The sequence below is a fragment of the Chiloscyllium plagiosum genome, unplaced genomic scaffold (assembly GCF_037043375.1).
Source record: "Chiloscyllium plagiosum isolate Xiang-an unplaced genomic scaffold, Cpla_swu_hap1 HiC_scaffold_37, whole genome shotgun sequence".
In the NCBI taxonomy this organism is placed as follows: domain Eukaryota; kingdom Metazoa; phylum Chordata; class Chondrichthyes; order Orectolobiformes; family Hemiscylliidae; genus Chiloscyllium; species Chiloscyllium plagiosum.
The window spans coordinates 42,887,827-42,914,998 of NW_028270175.1; the positions used below are offsets into that span (position 1 = coordinate 42,887,827).

The 27,172-nt window shown below is 44.8% G+C and overlaps 1 protein-coding gene across 2 annotated transcripts in view; it reads right to left on the reverse strand.

The window, feature by feature from the left end:
• The window catches only part of LOC122540177 (ephrin type-A receptor 8), a 530,533-nt gene that overhangs the window by 166,345 nt on the left and 337,016 nt on the right, over positions 1–27,172 (reverse strand). For both annotated transcript variants that reach the window (XM_087980648.1, XM_043675512.2), the window contains exon 4: positions 22,170–22,325. In XM_087980648.1, coding sequence (XP_087836774.1) covers positions 22,170–22,325 — 156 coding nt within the window. The remainder of the gene's footprint in view (positions 1–22,169; positions 22,326–27,172) is intronic.

Sequence of the window (27,172 nt, forward strand, 5' to 3'; positions counted from 1 at the left end):
CAGCCAGTTGTTGTGGTGCATATAGGCGCCAATAAGATAGGTAAAAAGAATGGGATGAGGTCCTACAAGCAGAATTTAGGGAGTTAGGAGCCAAGTTAAAAAGTAGGATCTCAGAGGTAGTAACCTCATGATTGCTACCAGTGCAATGTGCTAGTCAGAGTAGAAATGAAGGAATAGGCAGGATGAATCCATGGCTTGAGAGATGGTACAGGAGGGAAGGGTTCAGATCTTTGAGACATTGGGACCTGTTCTGAGGGAGGTGGGACTATTACAAATTGAATAGTCTACACTTGGGCAGGACTAGAACCAATATCCTAAGGGGTGCTTTTGCTAATGATGTTGAGGAGGACTAAACTAACGTGGCAGGGGTATGGAAACAAAATGGCCACTATGGACGTAGTAACTAAAGCCTGTAAAGAACTAGATAATGAAGTTGGCAAGACTAAAGGAAAGTGTAGGCAGGGAGTAGATGATGAATTCAAAGGGACTGATGGTCTGAGGTACATTTGTTTTAATGTAAGAAGTATAGTAGGTAAGGCAGATAAACGTAGGGTTGGATTAGTATCTGGGAGTATGATGTTATTGCAATTACTGAGATGTGGTTGAGGGAAGGGCAAGATTGGCAACTAAATATCCCAGGATATCGATGCTTCAGGCTGGGTAGAGAGGGAGGTAAAAGGGGTGGAGGAGTTGCATTACTGGTTAGAGAAGATATCATAGCTGTGCTGAAGGAGGGCAGTATGGAGGACTAGAGCAGTGAGGCAACATGGGCAGAGCTCAGAAATAGGAAGGGTGCGATAACAATGTTGGGGCTGTACTACAGCCTCCCAACAGTGAGTGTGAGATAGAGTTACAAATATATAGACAGACTATGGAAAGATGTAGGAGCAACAGGGTGGTGGTGATGGGAAATTTTAAAATTTCCTAACGTTGACTGGGATTAATTTCATATTAGAGGTTTAGATGGAGCAGAATTTGTAAGGAGCATCCAGGAGGGTTTTATCAAGGAGTATGTAAATAGTCCAACTCAGGAAGAGGTATTGGGGAAGGAGCCCGGCCAGGTGGTAGAAGTTTCAGTAGGGGGTTCCTTTGGGAATAGTGATCACAATTCCGTAAGTTCTGGAATAGTCATGGACAAAGACGAGAGAGGTCCTAAAGGAAGAGTGCTAATTGGGGGAAGTCCAACGATTGCAAAATTCAGCTGGAGCTGGGGAATGTGGATTGGGAGCAGCTGTTTGAGGGTAAATCCACATTTGACATATGGGAGGCTTTTAAAGCAAGGTTGATTAGAGTGCAGGATAGACATGTTTCTGCGAAAATGAGGGCTAGAGATGGCTAGATTAGGGAACTATAGATGACAGGTGAAATTATGAGACAAGCTAAGAGGAAAAAAGAAGCATACATAAGGTCTAGGTGACTGAAAACAGATGAAGCTTTGGAAGAATATCAGGAAAGTAGGACCAATCTGAAATGCAGAATTAAGAGGGATTAAAAGGGGTCATGAAATATCTTGAGCAAACAGGGTTAACAAAAATCCCAAAGCCTTTCATTGTATATAAGGAGCAAGGGGCTAACTAGAGAAAGGGTTGGCTCACTCAAGTACACAGAAGGAAATTATCTGTGGAGTCAGAGAAAATGGGTGAGATTCTTAATGAGTACTTTGTGCCAGTACTCACCGAGGAGAGGGACACGATGGATGTTGAGGTTAGGGATAGATGTTTGATTACTCTAGGTCAAGTTGGCATAAGGAGGGAGGAAGTGTTCGGTATTCTAAAAGGCATGAAGGAGAACAAGTCCCCAGGTCTGGATGGGATCTATCCCAGGTTTCTGAAGGAAGTGAGAGAGGAAATAGTTGGGGTATTAACAGATATCTTTGCAGCATCCTCGAACATGGGTGAGGTGCCAGAGGACTGGAGAATTGCTAATGTTGTCCCCTTGTTTAAGAAGGGTAGCAGGGATAATCCAGATAATTATCGACTGGCGAGCCTGACGTCAGTGGTAGGGAAGCTGCTGGAATAGATACTAAGGGACATTTGGAAAAAAAATGGGCTTATCAGTAATAGTCAGCATGGATTTGTGCAGGGAAGGTCATGTCTTACCAACTTATTAGAATTCTTTGAGGAAGTGACAAAGTTGATTGATGAAGGACTTTAATAAAGCATTTTATAAGATTCCTAATGGTAGGCTGATGGACAAAGTGAAGTCACATGGGGTCCAGGGTGTACTAGCTAGATGGATAGAGAACTGGTTGGGCAACAGGAGACAGAGAGTAGTAGTGGAAGGGAGTTTCTCAAAATGGAGAACTGTGACCACTGGTGTTCCACAGGGATCCATGTTGGGATCACTGTTGTTTGTGATATACATAAATGATCTGGAGAAATTTTGCAGATGACACAAAGATTGGTGGAGTAGCAGATAGTGAAGGGGACTGTCAGAGAATGCAACAGAATACAGGTAGATTGGAAAGTTGGGCAGAGAAATGGCAGATGAAGTTGAATGTGGGCAAATGCAAGGTGATGCATTTTTGGAAGATCCAATTCAAGAGTAAACTATATGGTAAATGGAAAAGCCCTGGGGAAATGGATGTACAGAGAGATCTGGGTGTTCAGGTCCATCGTTCCCTAAAGTTGGCAAAGTAGGTGAATGGAATGGCCAAGGTATACGGGATGCTTTCTGTCATTGGACGAGGCATTGAGTACAAAGGTTGGCAGGTCATGTCACAGTTCTATAGGTCTTTGGGCCACATTTGGAATACTGCGTACAGTTCTGGTCACCACATTACTGAAAGGATGTGGATGCTTTGGAGGGGGTGCAGAGGAGGTTCACCAGGATGTTGCCTGGTTTGGAGGGCACTAGCTATAAAGAGAGGTTGAGTAGATTAGGATGATTTTTATTAGAAAAATGGAGGTTGAGGGGGCACCTGATTAAGGTCTACAAAATCATGAGAGGTGTAAACAGGGTGGAGAGCAAGAAGCTTTTTCCCCCGAGTGGGGGACTCAATTACTAAGGAACACAAATTCAAGGTTAAAGGGGACAAGTTTAGATTAGATTACCTCCAGTATGAAAACAGGCCCTTTGGCCCAACAAGTCCACACTGACCCTCCAAAGAGTGACTCACCCCCCATATTTACCCCTGACTAATGCACCTCACACTATGGCCAATTTAGCATGGTGAATTCACCTAACCTGTATTCCTGATGAAGGGCTTTTGCCCGAAACGTCGATTTTACTGCTCCTCGGATGCTGCCTGAACTGCTGTGCTCTTCCAGCACCACTAATCCAGAATCTGGTTTCCAGCATCTGCAGTCATTGTTTTTACCTAATTCATCTGACCTGCACATCTTTGGAATGGGGAGGAAACCGGAGCACCCGAAGGAAACCCATGCAGACACAGGGAGAATATGCAAACTCCACACTGTTGCCCGAGGCTGGAATCGAACCCGGGTCTCTGGTACTGTGAGACAGCAGTGCTAACCACTGAGCCACTATGCTACCCTAAAGGAGACATGTGTGGAAGGTTATTTACGCAGAGGGTGGTGGGCGCCTGGAATGCGTTGCCAGCGAAGGTGGTAGAGGTGGGCACGATAGTGTCATTTAAGATATATCTAGACAGATACATGAATGGGCAAGGAGCAGAGGGATAAAGACCCTTAGAAAATAGATGACATGTTTAGATCAAGGATATGGATCAGTGCAGGCTTGGAAAACCGAAGGGCCTGTTCCTGTGTTGTAACTTTCTTTGTTCATTGTAACCCGTCCAATTTGTATATATCCCACCTCCCCTAGAACCAGTTCCAATCCACCATGAATCTGAAACCCTCACCCTCACACCATTTTTCAGCCATGTGTTCATCCTATAAACCCTGCTATTTCTGCTCTGACTACCCTGTGGTACTGGTAGTAATTGTTGTGGTTCTGTTCGCCAAGCTGGGAATTTGTGTTGCAGACGTTTCGTCCCCTGTCTAGATGACATCCTCAGTGCTTGGGAGCCTCCTGTGAAGCGCTTCTGTGATCTTTCCTCCAGCATTTATAATGATTTATATCTGCCGCTTCTGGTTGTCAGTTCCAGCTGTTCGCTGCAGTGGCCGGTATATTGGGTCCAGGTCGATGTGCTTATTGATTGAATCTGTGAATGAGTGCCATGCCTCTAAGAATTCCCTGGCTGTTCTCTGTTTGGCTTGTCCTATAATAGTAGTGTTGTCCCAGTCGAACTCATGTTGCTTGTCATCTGAGTGTGTGGCTACTAAGGATAGCTGGTCGTGTCGTTTTGTGGCTAGTTGGTGTTCATGGATGCAGACCATTAGCTGTCTTCCTGTTTGTCCTATGTAGTGTTTTGTGCAGTCCTTGCATGGAATTTTGTACACTACATTGGTTTTGTTCAAAGGACTAGCCACACTACCATACATCAAAAACATTTCTGAACTGACAGCCAGACTACTGCGACCACTAGGACCCATAATAGCACACAAACCAACAGCCACTCTCAAACAACAACTCACAGGACAAAGGACCCGATACCCAGCATGAGCAAAACCAATGTAGTGTACAAAATCCCATGCAAGGACTGCACAAAACACTACATAGGACAAACAGGAAGACAGCTAACGATCTGCATCCATGAACACCAACTAGCCACAAAACAACACGACCAGCTATCCTTAGCAGCCACGCACGCAGATGACAAGCAACATGAATTCGACTGGGACAACACTACTATTATAGGACAAGCCAAACAGAGAACAGCCAGGGAATTCTTAGAGGCATGGCACTCATCCACAGATTCAATCAATAAGCACATCGACCTGGACCCAATATACCGGCCACTGCAGCGGACAGCTGGAACTGACAACCGGAAACGGCAGGTTCAAATCACTACAAATGCTGGAGGAAAGATCACAGAAGCGCTTCACAGGAGGCTCCCAAGCACTGAGGATGTCATCTAGACAGGGGATGAAACGTCTGCAACACAAATTCCCAGCTCGGCGAACAGAACCACAACAATGAGCACCCGAGCTACAAATCTTCTCACAAACTTTGAGTACTGGTAGTAATCCTGAGATAGCTACCTTTGACGCCCTACATTTCAACTTGCCTCCTAGTTCTCTATATTCTGTTTTTAGGACTTCATCCTTGTTTTAAAACAATGCTGTTAGTACTAATGTCTACCATGACCACTGGCTGTTCACTCACCCCCTCCAAAATGTCCTGCAGCTGCTCAGAGACATCCAGGACCCTAGCCTCAGGGAGGCCACACCCTGGAGACTTGTTTGCAGCCACAGAAACACCTATCTATTCCCCTTATGATTGAATTCCCTACAACTATAGCACTTTTATATCTATTTCTCCCTCCCTCTGCAGCAGAGCCAATGATGGTGTCGTGAGTTTGGTTGTTGTTGTTATCCCGAGAGGCCATTCCCCTCAACAGTATCCATAACAGTATATCTGTTTTACACGGGAATAGCCACAGGAGATTCCTGCACTTCCTGCTTAATGCAGTTGCTTTCCTGTCCTAGCCTGTGTTGGCTGTTCTGTTTGATCACCATGATCATGGGGACAGCTGCCCCCATCTCTATGTGACTGTTGTTGTCATTTTGCTGAAATAGAGTCAAAGAGGCATACAGCTGCTCAGCACAGAAACAGACTCGTCAGTCCGACCTATCCATGCTGACCAGAACTGATCTTGTCCCATTTGCCAGCATTTGGGTCATATCCCTCTAAACCTTTCCTATTCATGCCTTTGAAGATGCCTTTTAAATGTTGTAATTGTACCAGTCTCCACCACTTCCTCCGGCAGCTCATTCCATACACACTCCACTCTCTGTGTGAAAAAGTTGTCCTTCAGATCCTGTTCAAGTCTTTCCCCTCTCACCATAAAGCTATGCCCTCTAGTTTTGGACTCTCCAACCCTCAGAAAATGACCTTGACTATTCACCCTATCCATACCCCTCATGCTTTTATAAACATCAATAAGATCACAACTTCAACCTTTGATGCTCCAGAGAAAAAAGCCCTAGCCTAGTCAGCCTCTTCCCATCGCTCAAACCTCCAATCCTGAAGACAACCATGTCAATTTTTTTCTAAACTCTTCCCAGTTTAACAACATCTTTCTTATAGCAAGGAGACCAGAACTGAATGTAGTATTATAAAAGTGGCCTCACCAATGTCCTGTACAGCCACAACAGGACATCGCCACTCCTATACTCAATGCACTGACCTATGAAGGAAAACATGCCAAACACTTTAACAGCACCCTGTCTACCTGCGACTCCACTTTCAAGAAACTATGCACCTTCATCCTTAGGTCTCTTTATTTGCAACACTCCCCAGGACCGTACCATTAACTGTATAAGCCCTGCCCTGATTTGCCTTACCAAATTACGACATCTCACCTCTTTCTAAATTAAACTGCATCTGCCACTCCTCGGCCCATTGGCCCATCTGATCAAGGTCCCATTGTACTCGGAGGTAACCTTCTTCGCTGTCCACTACACCACCAATTTGGTGTAATCTGCAACTTACTAATCATACCTCCGGTATCCATGTGCAAATAATTTCAGGTGACAAAAAGCAGTGGACCCAGCATCGATCCTTGTGGCACACTGCTGGTCACAGGCCTCTGGTCCGAGAAACAACCCTCCACTTTTTTAAACAAAAGATGGAATCATAAAAAAATGCAAGAGGCTCTGACCCTGCCCCCTTCAGACACTCCCAGGACAGGGACAACACTGGGTGAAACACAAAGCAAAGCCCTGCTCGTCCGAAACAGAAAATAAAGCTGCCGTGACTGTTAGACAAAAATAAAGCTACTACGCTGGGGAGAAACAAAAACAAATACACACGCAAAAAAATGGCTCCACTCTGACTCCATCCCCACCAACCACTTTTGGGCAGGGACAGGGGGCCAAAATAAATCTAAACTCAAGCTGAAGCAAAGAAACCAAATAATTAAACAAACAAACAATAAACCAACTAACTAAATAAATCTCCTCTGCTCCATCCCTATTGAACACTCCTGGCACAGGGATCACAAAAGTTTAAAAATCCAGAGGAAGTTTCCCTGCTCACTTCAACTACAAATAAAATTCCCCTACATCGATCCCCATCAAGCGGATCTGAGGCAGGAACAGTACAGGGTTAAAACAGAAGCCCCCTTGGCTCTTCTAATGGGTCCAAAATCAGAACAAAGGGAAAATAAGACAACCCTTTTCCCAGGGCACCAAACTGAAAACAAATGTAAACTCAAGAAGGCAAAACAGAAACTTATACTACAGAGACAATTAAGTAAATATCAGAAAATCATTATCCAGGTTGATAATGCACCCAGGCCTTAGGCTTCCAGCAGTCTCAAAAGGCCTTGTCTGGGTCAATGAGTACCGTGTGCTCCATGTCCAATGACACCCGAGTGTGGATGTAACCATGAGAGAGGGGCAGACAGTCAGGAACAACAAGCTCCTCTTTAGTCTGCTGTTTGGACCTGTTGGTGGCCATCTTGGCAAGGCCCAAGAGAGAAACCATGAGAATACTCCTAGACTTGTCCGCCCCTCCCTACATCAGGTGCCTGTAGATCAGGAGTTTGGGGTGGAAACGCAACCAAAGTTTTAACAGCAGCCCCTTCAAAAAACTAAATTGGGGCTGCAGACAAACGCACTTGATATAAATATGAAACACTATCTCTTCCAGTCCACAGAATGTGCATGTGGCCTGGCACCCAGTAAATTTACTCATTTGCTAGTTGCACAGGATCACCTCTTGCAGCACTGCCCAGCCCAGATCACCAATGTAAGAGGGGAGGACCCCTTTATAGAGGGTCCTCCACTGGGGATCTCTGCCAGCGGAGGACAAAACATCACACCACAGCATGTCTGGGTGGTGGGTGAAAGAACACCAGTGGAGAGTGTGCAACAGCAACCCGTACAAATAATACCTCCGTGCTGTTCAAAAGGGCATGAGAAGGATATCCCTGAGATGGGTCAGGTTGTGGGGCATCACGACACAGAGGATGGTCTGCAACACGGGGCACTGTCAAGTTCCAGATGGACTGGGTCAGTTCCGTCCGGAAGCCCACCGTACCCGTGAGCCGCCTTGAGTACATGCGAAGTGACAGGGCTGAGTGCCTCATCCGTCAGGTCTGGATGGTTCAGGGCGTGAACTGGAGGTGGACTGATGCCAGCGCTATCCAGCCCGCTCCTCTGCCATCCAGCACGTCCCTGTCTCTGGTCCACCCTCTTCTCCCTCAGCCAAAGCAAACCACGCTCAAGGAGAAACCTGTTCTTGAACAGCGGTTCCCTAACGAGAGCCCCCACTCCTGTAGGGGGAGAGCTCTAGCATGAGCTGACGGTATCCTAGATGGTGATCGGTTCCAGATAGAAGATAAACAACTCCTGAAAGAAGACCCGAGGTTGCGACTATTCCAAGAACAGGAATGGTGTGTCAAAATGGAGGCCGTGCACCTGACGGAAGAACTACATCATCAGGACGCACCACCTTGGATGAAGCTCGATGTGAAGGTATCGCTGCAGGGTCTGAAGGCAGAAAGTTGCTAACTGACCACAGTCCTCAAGCAGGAGATTCAGAATCCAGGGCTGCCTCTTGTCCCAGAAAAGCATGACAATCTTTTTCTGGATAGCAGTGACAACATCATAGGGAAGGACCAAAGTAACCAGCCACCAGCTGGTTTATGACCAGTACCTGTGCCCTGTAGGACAACACTGGGAGCAGTCATGTCCAGCGTGCTAGACGAGTGGTCACCTTGGTCTCCAACTCTTGCCAATTTGCTTGCCAGCATTCCTCGACAGTGCAAAGATGAACTCCTAGGTAGAAGAGGTGAGTGGTACTCCACATGAAGCACTTTAGTTCCTCCAGGAGGGTTTCCATCTGCCATGGACCGACCAGAAGTCCTGAACACTTGCTCCAGTTGATCCTTGTGGAGGACACTGCAGAGTAGACCTCCTGGCACTTGTTCATCCTGAACAGGTCAGCTGGGTATGTGAACATGAGGAGCATGTCATTGGCACACCTCCAGCCCTGGCCCGCTCAGAGCCAAACCCAAATAATGCGACACTGTAAGGGGCACAGGAATGGCTCCACGCAGAGAGAATAAAGCTGAGCGGACAAGGGGGAGTCCTCTCCTAAAATGCAGGGGCACAGCCAGGCACCTGTTAACCTTCACTGGACACTCTGCAACAATGTCAGAAGCCCCGAGCAGATACTCGTGATACCCTCTGTCGAGCACCTTTTCTTAATCAAGGGAGTGAAAGGCACTTGACAGGCCAGCCCTCTGGTAATAACGAATCATGTCCTGGAACAGGTTTGTTGGCATGGATGCTCCGGCCTGGGACAGTGTAGTGCAAAGGCAAGTCGAAAGTGCATTGGCAAAGATCTTGTCACCTGTGCTGAGGACGGGGCGGGGGGGGAGGGAGGAGGGGGGAGACACCCGACACCAATTCTTTGACAAACAGAGATCTCCCTTCTTAGGCATGAAAGGGGCATGAAAGGGGCATTCCTCTAGGACCCGCGCATAGTCATCCCTCTCCAGGATATCCCAGAATGCCCTGAAGAATCCCATGGCCAGCCCGTCAAGCCCCGGGGCCTTGCCCCTGGAAAGCCGGTTAACGGTGCCAGTCAGCTCCTCCGGGCTCAAATGGGCATCAAACCTCTCGGCACCCTCAGGACTGACCTGTGGCAGTTCCTACCACTGATCTCTGTGAGCTTCCTCACTGGATGGATCTGGAGAGAAGAAAGCCGCACAATAGTCCCTCACTTGGGGCCTTAACCCCCCTAAGGGATACAGCATCGGCCAGCAGCACAAAGAACTCCTGATGAACCCTGTGCCTTTTACCCAGCGAATAGAAAGGGAATTCACGGTTGAGATCCCGAGGGAACTGGACCCTTGATCTCTGGGACCCAAAAAGATGCAGATCCCAGAGTGCGGCCTTCTTTTCTTTGTATACCTCTCGCAGGGCAGCGTCCATCTTGGGCTGACCGAGATGTGGCCCCAAGTCGGGCACCTCCTCCTCCAACCCTTCGATTCTGGATTTCAGCCTCTTTATCAACCCCACATGTGCTGCTGACAGAAGACAAGGACACGAGTTTTGTCCAAATCCCACCATAGCCTCAAGGAGGGGAAGTCCATCTGCTTCCTTCTCCAGCCGGTCCAGGCCCAGAACAGCTTGTCCTCCAGCAAGCAAAGCAGCCAATGAGATAGCTACCCTGCCAGAACTGGGGGCCAGGTGACCCACAAAGACACTTCCAGGTCACACCAGAAGCCACGTAGCTTGGTTTCCGGAAACAGTGTGGCTCACCATGTACTTACATTCCCTGAGCAGCCAGAGAATTCAAAATCAGTGCTGGACCTTCCCGTTGATGTTGAGGCTTAGCTATGGATGTCTTCATGGCTGCAGTATGCACGAGCACCACCAGTTTAAAAGAATGTAACCCAAATTATGGCAGGTGGAGGAACTCTTTTATTCCCTTCGACTCCCTGAGGATGCTGCAAAAGAATCCCTGGCACTGCCATTTCATGTTCTCGTCCATTCCCAGGGCTGCCAGTAGCTGCCAGGCAGACATGACCAGAAGTGTTAGAGAATTCAACGGATCCATAGTCATCTGTCTTGGTGACCAATCATCACTTGCAAAATGTTCCTGAATTGTCCAATGGAGATGAAAGGGATCTTGTCCATGAGCATTACGTCACTCTCTGCCACGCCTAACTCAGTGGTGCTCACAACCAATGCCCAGACCTCTTTTAGGTCATCATCTCTGACCCCGACCCCTCCTCATATCAAGGTGGTTCCAGGATCACTGGTCCGTCCCTTTCCCAAGCTTGACAGGAGGATCCTTTGCAGGGACCTCCAAGTCTTGGACTGTGCCAAACTCAGCTAAAATGTTGACTAAAGGTTTGGGTGCCCGGTTAGCAGAAATTTGGAAACCTGCTCCAGTCTCAGTGCCAGGCCACCCTCTGCATCTGGGAGAAGATCCCAAGGAAGGATGGAGGTGCTTGATATAAAGGTCTGGGAGGGAGCGAGGAGGTCTGATTCTTCATTGCTACCAACCAGAGTGCCCTCAGGTTAACTAATCCCAGTCAGTGCAGGCAGCACCTTGAGGCCTTCCAGTTCTTGTGGTGTGGGCAAGATCTCAACGGCCACACCCACACCAGCCGCTGAGGTGACTTGTCCAGTTGCAGTGGACTGCATGGGCGGATTTGTGTCCCCCTCCTTTAGTGAGGAGGGAGATGGATTTCCAGAGAACACCATTCCATCACCTCTGGGAGAAGTGTTGTTAGTATTGGACTTGCCCGTCCCTCCAACCCTGAGGAGTAGCGCCTTTCTTGGGAGGATCAGGAAACAAGGGACACCTTCATCTCTCATCTCATCTCTCTGACGTCTCCTCCCCTCAAATGTCCCCCTTCTTCCTTTTCCCTCATGGATTTAGGGGCACGCAGGGGACCAGGGGAAACTGGAGGCACCACTTGCTCACGCATGCTTTTGTCATCAATGGGCCCTGGGCTGGGCTCCAAATCCCATGCTTTCCTCACAGACCCAGCACCTTTTTGAGGAATCCTTCCCCACACTGGGGGGCTGATAGTCTCAAGGTCACCCAGGAAATCCTCCTGAGAGATTGCCCCCAAATGCTTCCTCCAGACTGTCCTCCCCTGTAGATGCTCTCCTCCCACCCCACTGATCTCCGTAAGGGAAGTAGCTCCCTCCTGTGGGGAGTAATGTGGGGATCGCAAGGGTGAGGTGAAGATGCCAGCTGGATGGTTACATCAGTCTTTGAGGTGAAGCAGTTCCTGCAGAGGTGCCCCACCTCCTTGCAGGCGTGACAGCGCACACCCTCCGCAGACCAGAACACCCGGTAAACACCGGGTAAAGCAACTCTTCGTGCTCATCTGTGAAGGTGCCCTCTGTGACCTCCTCCTGGGCCAGGCAGGTGAAAACCTGTCACCGGGAGGAGTAACAGTGTCTCAGGTAGGCCTCCTGCCGACCGAGCCACAACGCACCTGACCTCACCTCACCTCCCCGAGCTGACCAAGGTAAGGAAGAAGGTGCTCAGCTGAGACAAATGACGGGATGTTCGATAAAATGACCCTGAGAAACTGTTTCCAGACGGCAGACAGGCAACAACATCCCATTGACAGCAGGCCCCTTCTCCAGGGGGAGGTGCACTGCCTATTCAGTCTTCAGGAAGAACACTGCCTTCCCGTACATCTTCAATGCAGCAACAATGGTGGGAGCACTGACTCCCCCTACCAAGGCCATCCTGCATGCCTCAATGCCCCTTAGGGTGAATGTAATGCTTCACTCCGAGCTGTTTTGTTAAATAAGTAAAGGTTGAGGAACGTAAATGGCGGGGGATGCAACTAACCCCATGTAGGAATGACTGGGTCCCATTCTGGATGTTGTTTTAGATTACCCCACAATAGCCATCACTTCCCCACAAACCTACCCTTCCCCAAAAAAAAACTAGGATCCCACCACCATTCCTCACACAAATCACATACAAAGAACCTGACAACGTTTTCTTCAGCCTCACCAGCCAGCAGAGTCCCTTGACTGCCACATGCCCAAAACAATAGCTCCTCAAAACCCAAAGGCAAGTCACTGGCAGATGGCAGTGTTCAGGCCCTACGCCGTTAGTGTCCAGGCCTGAACCCCCTGACTGAAGAAAAGCATCCAGGCCTCAAGAATGAACACTTTAAGGCACTGGCAGGGTAGAAATACCAGCTAAAAGACTCCTCAGGACAGCAACAGCAGCCAGTCGCAGTTGCAAGTCCCTCCAGGGAGGCAGGCAGGCTGCAGCAGGTGAGGGCCCAGCCTCCAGGCCCCAGGCCTCGAGCAGCAGCAATGGAGAATCCCAGTTTGAAGTGTCTTCAGGCAGGCAAGCTGACAGGCAGCAACATGAGTGGCTCCAGCCTCTAAGCCTCAATCAGCTCCAGCTGCTCTCAGCAGCTACTCCAGCTTCCAAGTTCCAATGACAGCTGCAGAGTGCAGACTCTAGATGAGAGTGGTGCTGGAAATGCACAGCAGTTCAGGCAGCATCTGAGAAGCAGGAAAATCGACGTTTCAGGCAAAAGCCCTTCATCAGGAATACAGAAAGGGGGATACACTCCCCCTACAGGCAAAACAACCCTCTACCACCACCCTCTGTCTCCTTCTTCAAGCCAATTTTATATCCTGTGGCCAGCTCCTCCTGGATTTAAACAATTTCACCATTTTAGCAGATAAAGATAAAAACACAGACAATACTCACGCAGCCCATCATCTTATCATTTTATGTACAGACGTATTAACATGTATCTAATTCAGTTTTACTTACTGATCTGAAATGTAATTAGTCACAGCTGGATTCTTATTTATGCACATGTTGGCATAGGCTAACATCTTGTGCACCACAATATTCAAACAAGTGTTCATTCAACTTGATATTGTGGAACAGGGTTCTTCCAAACACGTTTATTTTTATAGTTGGTACGGTGACAAGGGCAATAATTAAATACTAATCTGATTCGGTTCCATTAGTTGCTTCTGCACCTTTCATTTGGATAAACCAAATGAATATGATCCTTCATTCCTTTATACACACATATGATCCTTAAGAATCTGACCTTATATCTGGCAGATTAAAGAGATTACCTCAAATTGCGCTGCAATCATCACTAATCATAGATTATCCCTTAAGTTCCATAAAGTAACCTGTGACAGTGGTGGGATGGGTTGGTACAGCAATTTAAAATAAGGGAGTCTTGCCATTAGAACATTTCTCAGACAGCTAATGGCACTAAAATAATTGAATGTAACAGTGTCAGCATTGGGTTGAATTTATAAGGGATACTTTATGGTATGCAAATAGTATCTATACCCCTCAGCTGGACAATTTGGGATCAGGTCTTACCTACAATAATATGTCCAAACAAGTTCCTTTAAGGGTGTAGGTTTGCTCACTGAGCTGTAGTTGGATATCCAGATGTTTCATTAGCTAGCAAAAAGACACTACCCTCTCTCCCTCGTAGCCCTACACATGGATGAAAAAAACCCACCATTTCGACTGGGGCAAACATCTATCCTGGGACAGGCGAAGCAAAGACATGCCAAAGAATTCCTAGAGGCCTGGCACTCCAACCACAATGCCATAAACAAACACATAGATCTAGATGCCATCTATCAACCCCTCAGAAAACGAACAGGAAATGACATCACCACAAACCCCAGGAACCCCATCCAGGAGAAAGATATAAATAGAAAGCAGGAGACAACAGGTTCGCTTCACTTGGAGGTCGCCACTGATGATGTTACCTAGCCAGGTAATGAAACGTTTGGATATCAAACCTACAGCTCAGCGAGCAAACCTACACCCTAAACCTCAACCTGAGCTACAAATCTTCACAAACCTTGCAAAAGGTTCCTTTAAAAATACTTCTTTATTTGACAAGATTTCATAAAACCATAGGAACATACAGCAGAGTACGAGGATGTTTACTTAAAAACAACACTCTATGAGCATACGAACAAGGAACAAGAGTAGGTCAATTGGCCCTTCAATTTTGCTAGCCCGTTCTATCAGATCATGGCTGATATGAATTTAACCTCAACTCTACCCTCCTGCGTATCCCCAGTAATCTTTCATCGCTTTGGCAGTCAAGAACCTAACTACTTCTGCCTTAAAAATATATAAAGATTCTGTATCCTTTCAAAAGGGGGAATTCCTTAGACTCTCAACCCTCAGAGAAAAAACGTTTTTCTCATCTTTGTTTTAAATGGGCAGCCACTTATTTTTAAACTATGAGCCCTACCTCTAAATTATTCTACAATAAGAAGCACCCTTTCAATATCCACCCAGGTAAGTCCCCTCACATTCTTAGATGTTTCAATCAAGTCACCTCTGACTCGTCTAACAAAGAGGATTCTGGTGAAGAGATTCCAGAGGTTTCAGGCCACCTGCAATACTATGGATGCCAGAGATATGAAATGGAATTGGAAAATACTGGAAATACTCAAGTGTACCAGGTAGACTTGTGGAGAAGGAAACAGAACTAATGAGCACGTCTGAAATCTCACCCACTGAGTTGAAGAATCAGCCACAATTGAAGGCACGAGCAATAGGAAAATGTACTCAAATCCACCAGAACATACCACCCATTCTCCCCAATATGTCTTCCCTCCTGTGTTATCCTGTCTTGTCCGGTTAGAATTTTATAGGTTTCTATGAGATCTCTCTCATTCTTCTAACCTTCAGTGAAAATAGTCCTAAACAATCAGTCTATTCATGTGTCAGTCCTGCCATCCCAGGAATCAGTCTGGTAGGTAGGTCAAGCAATGCCAGTGGTCCCTGGATAATTAAAGGGGTAGAGAATAGGATGAAGCAGAAAATACCAATACTTCTGTTTTTCTCCTCATTTTAGTTCCATAAGACCATAAGACATAGGAGCAGAAATTAAGCCATTCAGCCCATCTATTCTGCTCTGCCACTCAATCATGGCTGATAAGTTTCTCAACCCCATTCTCTTGCTTCCTTCCCATAATCCTTGATCCTCTTGACAATCAAGAATCTATCTATCTCCATCTTAAATATACTCAATGACCTGGCCTACATAGCCTTCTACATCAGTGAATTTCATAGATTCCCCACTCTCTGGCTGAAGAAGTCTCTCCTTATCTCTGTTCTAAAATGTCTTCCCTTTACTCTAAGGCTGTGCCCTCAGGTCTTAGTCTCTCCTACCAATGGAAACATCTTCCCAACATCCACTTTGTCCAGATCATTCAGTATTCAGCGAGTTCCTCAAATTCTTGGGACGTTTCTAACTCAACCAATGCTTAAATTTCTCAATTATCTGATATCATTGAAGTACCTCGAACAAATGAGAAAATATCCTCCCATACAGGAGTAGTTAGCCTCTCCACAGTGGCTCAGTGGTTAGCACTGCTGCCTCACAGCCCCAGGGTCCCAGGTTCGATTCCAGCCTTGGACGACTGTCTGTGTGGAGTTTGCACATTCTCCCCGTGTCTGCGTGGGTTTCCTCCAGATGCTCCGGTTTCCTTCCACAATTACAAAGATGTGCTGGTCAGGTGAATTGGCCATGCTAAATTGCCCATAGTGTTAGATGCATTAGTCAGAGGGAAATGGATTTGGGTCGGTTGCTCTTCGGAGAGTCGGTGTGGATTGGTTGGGCCGAAGGGCCTGTTTCCAAACTGTAGGGAATCTAATCTAATCAGTCCCAGGAAATGGCCCTAGGGCCTGAAGAATCTGAAACGTTCTCACATGCACCACTTCTCCAGTCACACATTTAGCTGCATGATCCTCCTGCTTCTATACCACCAGCATGTGGTTTTAGAATAATTCTGAGATCGCTCCCCTTGTGATCCTCTTTGTAATCATCTTCCAAATGTTTTCCTGATGCTTTACCTGAAGAACCTCAACATTTTGCTTTTTTGTGTTCACTTTCTATCAGTAATTCATGAGATATATTTATAAAGAAATAAAAGCGATGCAAGGACTCTGGCAACATGACATTACAGACAGTCCAACAGTGTTCCTGGCAGTCTGACGATATATCCGACAGTTCAATTGCATTTCTGACAAATAGAATGTGTCTCTGTCAGCGTATAGCAGTCCTGAGGATTGGATTGCGATTTTGATATGTAAATTAGATTTATAAGTCAGACTGTGTTCCCAACAATCAGACTGTGTTCCTGATATTTCATTCATATGAATTCTTCACAGTCAGAACATTTCAGTCCGATGATGTTTCTGACAGTTAGCTGGTGTTCGTGACAGTTGGATTGTGTTTTTATCAGACTATGTTTGTGACTGTCAGATTATGTTTCTGACACAGTGATGCTGGCTCTAAAATGGGGATTACGATTTTGACATTGCCACGCTTACTGTCACCTACACAGCAGTCCAACAATAGCCTTGTCGGTTTTGCACATTCCATCAAAATCAATACAGATGTGGGAAAATCACAAGTTTTTAAAAAGTGCTAGTTGTGGTTCTATTTAACTTTTGAAAAGCAGATTAGAAAATTCTCTTCTTATTCTGTGGTCCATTTAAATGTTTTCCTCTTCACTTTCCATTCTATTTACTGACCCAGCAGAGTGAACAATTCAGCCATCCACATCTAAACGTCTGCTAAATTTATAATATTGAGGCAGCTAGTGGGAACTCGTCAGGATCTACACAGAGTGATACCACAATTCCATCTGAAAATTGTAATAAACAGAGGTAGGACCTTTTCCAATAGTTCAGCCGGTGTTGGAGGCTGACTGTGGTGAATCACAGTGACCACACACACAGATCTTTTAGTTCATCAGATATCTCTCTACACCAGCGTCCAATTCCCCCAATCCTCATTTTGCTGTGTAACCACTACAGTGCTTACACTCAAATGAAGATGCAGCCTGTGACTGATCAGATAATAAATGGCTATTACATTGCAATTTGATTAGCTCAGTATGCAAAAAGCAGATGAGAATAGAATGGATAGATTCATTTCAAATTGATCTGTAATATGCATGAAATTGTTGGAGAAATGCCAAGCTGTTTATGGTAAGTAGATGTGCGTCCGACACTTGAAAAGCAAGTTAAATGGACTTATGTTAATAAGGGGTAAAATCCTGTCAGTTCAAGTTGACTGAATTCTCATTATTTTCCAACTGGCCTAGGTCTGACTCACTTCTGAAGCTTAGAAAACCTTCTTTGTCTCAGGAATCTTTGAAAAGTCAGTGCTATCCCATTTACTTAAAGTGACAAAGTAATTTTAAAAAGCTACACAACAGATGAAAGTACATCAGAATGTCAAGGCAGGGTGTGTGATGAAATTGGTCAGTAAAGATAGTTAATATGACAAATTGTTAAGTAGGTGATTGGGGTTAATACGTAAATTAATGGACAGTGTAGCTTTGCACATAAATTATTCAATTGGAAACTCGGGTGATTTACTGGTGATGTTTAATAGACGGAAAACAATATATTGGCAATTTTGGGACAGGAAAAGATATGTTCAGTTGTATAAAAGCACTTCTGGATATTTAAAACTATATGAAAAGAAAGAAGTGGACCGTGTCACAATAAAGGGACTGGTATGTGGGAGGAGCTGTAAGACCAAGTCATTAATAAACGCTATTGACTGTCTCACGGACTGGCTTCTATCCAAATTGACAGTAACAACATAAAATAGGCAACAACAAATCAGCAGCTTGTTTCAAAGGGTGAAAATAGACAGAATGGAACATAGACACCATTTCAGGATTGCCAGCTTTTTCGCAGTCTGAAACTTTAATGCTAGAATAAAGCTATTGGGCTTAAGGCCCTGGGACATGCTTGTCTTTGCTTGAAAAATACTTGGGTGAACTTTAATGGAAACTCCAGAACCAACCCTTTGGAACAACCATTTTCTCCCACATTGTTCAAGTTGGGCCACTTCTGAACTGGTCTAGCAAAGCCTTCAGTTGTCTAAAGTGCTACAAAGTGTGAGAACACCTTCACTGTAGGGACTACAATGGGTCATAAAGGACACTCACAACCGACTTCTTGGGGCAACTCACGAAAGGTAATCAATGCCAACATTGGCAACAGTGCCAAAAATAGACAGCAAAAGATATGGCTAGATGGTCTAGGTGTGAGAGATCCTGCTGGTAACAGCTGATGTTTCCCTGCAGAGTACTCCTACTTTGTTGTTGACTCTGATGATTTAATGGAAATCTTGCGCCAGACTTATCGGCCTCCAAGATGGAATGCATCCTGAAAGGTGTGAGTCAGGATCGGTGAGTAGGACACAATGCAATGGCAATATGGGACTTACCTGGAAATTTTAAACTTTCGATGGGCAAACACCCAACATCAGAAACCCTCAGAGTTAGAGACAGAGACTTTTGAGGGATTTGACTGACTTACCTAAAAACAGTTATCCAGGAGAAGATTGAGGAATTAGAACCTGCTCTAACTCTTGTGTAACTGTAAAACTGACCCGTCCCATTCACTCACACTACATTGACATCTCCAGGGCCACAATCTCCCCACTCCACTCTGGATACAATCTGACTAGCTCCAGCTCCTGATTTGAATCTCAACTCCCTCCACCTTGTACATAACAAACAGTAAGGATCCCTGTTGTACACCACTGGACACAGGCTTCCAATCATAAAAACAACCCTCCAACATCATCCTTTGTATCCTATTTGTAAGCCAATTTGGGAACCAGTTTATCAACATGCCTGGAATCCCATGGTTCTTATGTTTTGGACCAGCCTTCCATGTAGGACCTTGTCAAAAGCCTTACTGGAGTCTATGCAAACCATATCAACTGCATTACTCTCATCAGTATATTTAGTCACCTTTTCAAAAAACTCAATTAAAGTATACAGTATCGCCCTCCTACAAATCTGTGCTGACTGTACCTGATCAGTTCCTGCCTTTCCAAATGTTGATTAATTCTGTCCCTCTGAATTTTTCTCAATAATTTCCTGATCACTGACATCAGACTAGCTAATGTATAATTACTTGGCCTATCCCTGCTACCCCTCTTGAACAAAGGAACTACATTAGCTATCCTCCAGTCATCTGGCACTTTACCTGTGACCAGCGAAGTATTAACTATCTCCACCAGAGTCCAGCAATCGCCTCCATTGCCTCCCAAAGCAGCCTAGAATCCTTCTTATCAGGGTGTGGGGATTTATGCATCTTTATGCCTACTAAAACATCTAATACCTTCTCTTTATTAACCTTAATATGTTCTTGAACATAAAGCAAAAAAAAACAAAGGAACTATGGATGCTGGAAATCAGAAACAAAAACAGACATCGCCAGGAAAAACTCAGCAGGTCTGGCTACATCTACGGAGAAAAAGCAAAGTTTAGCACATTGCATCCAGCAATCCTTCTTCACAACTCATGGTAGCTATGAGAAAGTTTTTTTTATGCAGAAAGTAGGGTGGGGGGGAGGGATTAAGGAGTGAACAATCGGTGAAGGTGGAGCCGAAAGAGAGAGGACAGTTGGACAGACAAAGAAGTAAGTAATGGTCAGTCTGGCAGAACAAATGGGGACAATGGGTTCTATCTAATAGCAGACCATGTGTTTACAAGGCCTAGTGTGTGGAGAGTGGGAAATTGACTTGGGAGAAGATGTCTCAAGCCCTGAAATTGTTGAATTTTATATTCAGTCCAGAATATTCCCACCACCCCAACTGAAATCCCCAGCAACAGCTTGTTTCTCCTTTGTGAATACAGACAAGATGTATTCATTTAAGACCTCACCCACATCCTCTGGCTCCATGCACAGATTGCTCCTTTGGTAACTAATACACCCCATTCTCATTCTTGGGGAATGGACTCTTCCTCTGTGCAGAGAAAGTGAAAAGGATTCAACTCAGTTCAAACCCAAACTGGAGGTTCTTCATTGTGGGAACAGACAATAAGGAGCATTAAAGTCATGGTGATGGGAGGTTCAGTGGATGGTGTTTTGACTAAGCAGTGGATTTTGGCATGTCTAAATATGCCCCTCTGGTGTGGTGGATCCCTTGTTGTTCTTCCATTTAAGGAACAGTGGCAGCTATTTTAGTTAATCAGCCATGAGTCAAGTTTCCTGTGCTCAGAACCCTCAACAACTGAAGAGAGGTGGGCATTATTGGAGCTGAAGTTTGTATACAGGACCCCTCCAGCAGCCGCTGCCGACCAATACCCCTAGGTACAACTCTCAATTAATCTCAGTCCCCTCCCCCACCTCATCCTGGGCTGCAGAGCTGGTATCCACCAAATCACACTGAATTAGAAGTTAAAGACAAATATGACTTCACAGTGGATAACTCCCAGGTGATCAGCAGTGAAATCAGACAGCTTTGATTGGATTGATATTTCTTCAGCTGGAAGCCTGAATTACAGAATTGTTACAGCGTAGAAGGAGGTCATTTGACCTGTTGTGATTGCAACGGCTTTTCAAATATGTATTATTACCTAGTGCCAATTTCCTGCATTTTCTCCATATCCTTGCACACTAGCTCTAAGCAAATAATTCTTCAATGCCCTGCTGAGTTCCTCAGTCATATCTGCCTCCATCACATTTCCAGACTCTAACTACTTGCTGTGTGAAAATATTTTTCTCGCATCACTTTAAATCTGTACCTCTCATTCTTTTTTCCTTTTACAAGTGGAAACAGCTTCTCCCTCTCTACTCTTTCCAGCCACTGATGATTTCAAAAACCTCTATTAAATCTTCCCTCAATCTTCTTCTCTCCAAGAACAGTCCTAACTTCTTCACGCTATCCTCATCACTAAAATTTCTCCACCTTCGCAATTTTTTTCAACATTATTGAGATAATAAAAACATAACTTAATATGATTTTACCAGAAGAAATGGGAAGGAACTGAACATACAAAGTTCAAGAAATGGGAAAGGGTCGAATGAAGGGGTAATGGAAATTAAGGGTCAAATATGGGATAGAGGGTTGACCAGGGGATAAGGAGAATTGATGGGCAAATGTGTTAGGAATGAGTTTCAGGTCAAGTGTATGGGAGATTGAGGATTTTGGGGCAGATGGGAAATTGAGGATTGAATGGGGCAGAGTGCAAACTGAAGTTCAAATAGGGGAGAGGGGAAATTGATGACTGAATGGGGGAGTGGGAATTCCAGAGTCAAATGGGAGTGCAGGGCATTGAATAACATAATGGGTTTCCTTCATTAACGATTTCTTTCTGCAATCATTTTCAATGAATCAAAAGTGGTGGAAAGTTGAAGCAACAAGGAAATAGTCAGGCGACTGACTGTGTGGAGTTTGCACGTTCTCCCCATGTCTGCGTGGGTTTCCTCTGGGTGCTCCGATTTCCTCCCACAGTCCAAAGGTGTGCAGGTCAGGTGAATTGGCCATGCTAAATTGCCCGTAGTGTTAGGTAAGGGGTAAATGTAGGGGTATGGGTGGGTTGCACTTCGGCGGGTCGGTGTGGACTTGTTGGGCCGAAGGGCCTATTTCCACACTGTAATGTAATCTAATCTAATCTAAAATATGGCCCAGTTTGATTGGGATTTACGCAGTCGGTTCAAAGTGGTGAAGAGTATATCAAGAGGACAAAGACAGTTGATGAGTATAAGCTGGAACAGCAATAATTTCACTTCACTGAATGAATTGAAAGACAGACAGACAGACAGAACTGTGAGTGTCAGGCAGGCTAGGTCAGGTTACTCACTGGTACAAGGTGCAGACAGAGGGTCAGAAGCAGACCGGTAATAGTTGGTATCGCACTGGCAGAAGAGAGCAGCCATCACATCAGAGTGACTGTGAAGAGGACATTTCGCACAGAGCTGGTCTCCAGAGCTTGACTTGAAAAACCCAGGCTCACAGGCTGAAAGAAAATAAAACGTTTATCTCAGCATCGTCCTTTGACAAAACCACCAACTGCTTCAATTAGCTTTTTGGATCAATCACCGAACACTTTCTGCTTCAAAAGACTGTTGCATTTTCATTGATTAATTAACATATTCTCAAAGCCATAAAGCCGTGGAGATTTGGGAATAATTTGTAGCTCCACTCTGTATTTAAACAAGCAGCTGATTTCATCAATGATTGTTTGAATCTCTGAGGAGTTACTTTCTGCAAACTTGGGAAGAATTTGTAAGTTACTGTGGACCAAGCAAGCAGTCAAAAAGAGGAATGTATAAAATGCACACATCAATAGATAAATTCACAACAATTTGGAAAATGTCAATTCATTCAATTATCACATGTCAAGAGGCAGAGAGTGTATTATCCCAATCCTGAAACCAAGATTGGAGAGATGTAGGATTTTTAGAGATTTTACTCATTTTTCCTGTACTGGTAGTTATAATTCAGCAGTCTTGGCCACCAAACCAGGAAAACCAACATACTGAAATCCTTCACATGTTCTTTTTATTTTTAAATTCTTATTCTTGTTCCATTTTTTGCTGCAGGAGAAAATAAGTGTCAGACAGAAGGGGAAAATAATCAACCTAATGGAATTAAACATTTCTGTATGAACCGAGGGGAAGATGAAGGAGAAACCACAGAGGCATGCCCAGAGGAGAAGGCAGTGGTGTACTGATCTAATAATGAAGAATACCAGGCTAATGTTCAGGGAACATGGTTCAAATCTCACAGTGGTAGGTAATGCAATTTGAATTCAATAACATTTAGAATTAAATCTCATCTGGTTCACTAATAACCTTCGGCAAAGAAAATCTGCATCTGCTGTCTTTATCTGGTCTGGCCTACTTGTGGTTCCAGCAATTTGGTTGACTCGTAATTGTTTTCTTAAATGGCTAGAAAGCCAAACAATTTAAAGGCAACTAGTAATGGGCAAGGAATGCCAGGTTTGTCAGTGACATGCACCATAAATTCATTGTTTACCCATCATGTCCACACCAGTTAATGAAGATCTAACTGAAATAATCCCATTTTCCAGTTCTTAGCCCATAGTCTTTGAGGTTATGGCAATGCAAATTTATATCTAAATGCTACCTGAATGTTTCTGACTCAACTGCCCAACCAGGCAGCAAGCCCTAGATTCCCATCAAGATTGTTCTTCAACTCTGCTTTTAGCCTTCCTTCCTATCCACCTTACCTATATACCTCACAATCTTATATACCTCTATCAGGTCCCCTCACAACTTTTCTTGTTCCAAGGAAAACAACCCCAGTCTGTTCAATCTTCCTTCATAGCTCAGTTTGTCCAATTCAGGCAGCATTCTGGAAAATCTCCTCTGTGCTCTCTTTCCCATGAACATATCCTTCCTATAATGTTATGAACAGTACTCCATTTGTGATCCAATCACTATTTCATGGACTATTGGGGCAGCATGGTGGTTCAGTGGTTAGCACATCTACCTTACAGCGCAAGAGACCTATGGTTCGATTCCAGCCTCGGGTGACTGTCTGTGTGGAGTTTGCACATTCTCTCCATGTCTGTATGGGTTTACTCTAGGTACTCTGGTTTTCTCCCACAATCTAAAGATGTGCAGGTTAGGTAAATTGGCGATGCTAAATTGCCCATAGTGTTCATGGATGTGTAGATTAGGTGCATTAGTCAGGGATAAATATAGGGTAGGGGGAAGGGTTACTCTTCGGAGGCTTGATGTGGACTTGTTGGGCCGAAGGCAACAGTCAGGACTGCAGATGCTGGAAATCAGAGTCTAGATTAGAGAGGTGCTGGAAAAGCACAGCCGGTCAGGCAGCATCCGAGAAGCAGAAAAATCAATGCTTCGGGCCTAGGCCCTCCATCAGGACCCGAAGAGCCTGTTTCCACACTGTAGGGATTCTAATTCTTATACAGTTCTATCATTACCTCCCTGATAATTATTCCATGCCTTGGGTAATAAAGCATACTTTTTTATCCATCTTAACTATTTTCCCTACTATCTTCAGGAATCTGTGGATACGCAGATCTTCAAACCTTACTTTTCAAGGTGTAATCTCTTACCTGTTAGCCCTCTACAAAAGCATTACCTCACACTTATCTACATTATATTCCATTTGCTACTGCTCTGCCAGCTGGCCAGTCAATTGATATCTTCCTTCAGTTTCCTCCACACTATTCACCACCTTACCAATATTTGTGCCATCTCTGAATTTCTTGATACAGTTCTATTATAACCCAGCTCCAAGTCCAATGGAGCCCCACTGGAAACAGACTTCCAGCCATAGAACCATCTCCATACCATTACCTTCTGCTTCCTACCTTTCAGTTAATTTTGGATTCAATCGGCCACTTTGCATTGGATCCCATGGGCTCTTACTTTCTTGACCAGTCTGCCATGAAAAGCCTTATCAAAAGACTTGCTAAAGTCCATGGAGATGATCTACGAGAACTCATGAGCGGCACGGTGGCACAGTGGTTAGCACTGCTGCCTCACAGCGCCAGAGACCCGGGTTCAATTCCCGCCTCAGGCGACTGACTGTGTGGAGTTTGCACGTTCTCCCCGTGTCTGCGTGGGTTTCCTCCGGGTGCTCCGGTTTCCTCCCACAGTCCAAAGATGTGCAGGTTAGATGAATTGGCCATGCTAAATTGCCCCATAGTGTTAGGTAAGGGGTAAATGTAGGGGTATGGGTGGGTTTCGCTTCGGCGGGTCGGTGTGAACTTGTTGGGCCGAAGGGCCTGTTTCCACACTGTAATCTAATCTAATCTAATCTTTAAAAAGCTATATTCTGTTTTCACTCCAAGTGTGGTTTGAAGTAGGTTAATAGCTCAGCACTCCCGGATAGGCTTTGTTCAACTCCAGATCCTTATTTAAATTCAACCGACCATCCCTCTCCATATGGAACAAGTGGAATATCTGTCGAATACAGCAGAAAATGTAACAGTTCAGGAGCTTCTTAGGAAGTGAAGATGTGAATAGCTCTGGGTCACCGAGTGCCAAACTAAATGTAGCTTTTTAAATAATTCTTGTGTATCATCTCCATGAACTTATTTAGTCTTTTGATAAGATTACTCATGGCAGAGTGGTCACTTCACTGGGTTTAGGATTTGTTTTACTGAATCCAATCTGTGGAAGCAAAGCCCTTTCTGTTGTGAAATAAACTGAACTCTGAGACTTTTCTGACCTAGGTATTCTCCTTGTGCTTTTCTCACCTGGCAGTGAAAGGTATAATCATTCCCACTCAGGCTCTTAGTTAAAATTGCAACCAGGGCCCAATGATATCATCAGAACAGAATGTATGCGTGTGGTGGCAGTTCTGGGAGACTGCCTTTGGTGCCTGAACAGATTAAAACTGAGAACAGTGAATGGGAAATGACCTGAATGATTTCAATCTCCCTCAGTGAGTAGGTAGAAATTAAACAGTGCCTCTCATGAGAAACAGCATGTTGCCCCTCACTATAGAAAGCTTCAACAGTAAAGACAAACATCAGGGAAAAAGAAATTTCTTTCCAGTTCCACAAAACAATCGATCAAGCAGCTTCTCTCCACTGGCAGCGTGAACATGACACTTGGACATGTACTGGAGGAGAAGCAGGCTGTTCCCCAGGGTTTCTGATCAAAACAGTTACTATAGCAATCAGACAAAGTCCTGTTTTGTCCTAACTTGTGGCAGTTTTAAACTGAAGGTATCTGTTCTGGTCAGTGCAAAATTGGGCAGGGTGTTTTTTTGCTTTGCAACATTACAAGTTGCAAATCTCTCAACCTAAACTGAAGACTAATGGCAGGCGATAACTGGACTGTGTACATCTGTCTGGTTGCTGTTTTAACAACGCTCAATCAATTATTCATGAAAACAATCCAAATATTTAAACTTCTGAAAACAATTAGAAGTAATGGGGGAGAAGAAATCACTGACAGTTTGATACGTGATGTGTAGAATTGATGGATTGATAAAGTTTCTTAATGCATCTCCATAAGGCTATAAGGGAGCAGATCTAAGCATCAATTCAGAGCTAGAACAGTTGGTGAAATCAATTTCAAAACACTTTTCCCATGTGAATAGAGTTTATTGATTACATTTTTTAAACCTATTTTCTAATCAACACACTCTTGCGACGTTAGCATACACCTCTTATGTCAGTGATGGGTAAGTTTTTGGGGGGGATTCTGAGAGACAGGATCAATATGCATTTAGAAAAGCAAGGACTGATTAGGGATAGTCATCATGACTTTCTCTGTGGCAAGCGTGTCTCACAAATTTAATCACATGGACTTTAGCATGGCCTTTGACAAGGTTCTGTGAGGTAAACTGATTAGTCAGAGCAGATCTTATGGAGAGCGAGCCAATTGAGTATAAAATTAGCTTGATGGTAGGAGACAAAGGGTGGTGGTGGAGCGTTCTTGCTCAGACTGGAGACCTGTTACCAGTAGTGTGTTTCAGTGCTCGGTACACTGATGATCATCACTTATATAAATGATTTGGATGAGAAGATAGGAGGCAGTGGCTAGTAAGTTTATGGATGACACCAAAATTGGTGGTATAGTGGACAGTGAAGAAGGCTATCTAAGGTTATCAATGACCAATTGGACTAGTGAGCTGAGGAATGGCAGTTGGAGTTTAATTTAGATAAATTCGAAGTGTTGCATTTTGGTTAGACAAATACTAAATGGTAGGGCCCTGAAGAGTGTTGTTGAACAAAGAGATTGAGGAATGCAGGCATATAGTTTCTTGAACTTGGAGTCACAGATAGGCAGGGTGGTGCAGAAGGCATTCAGCACACTTGACTTCATCAGTCAGAGTATTGAGTATAGGAGTTGG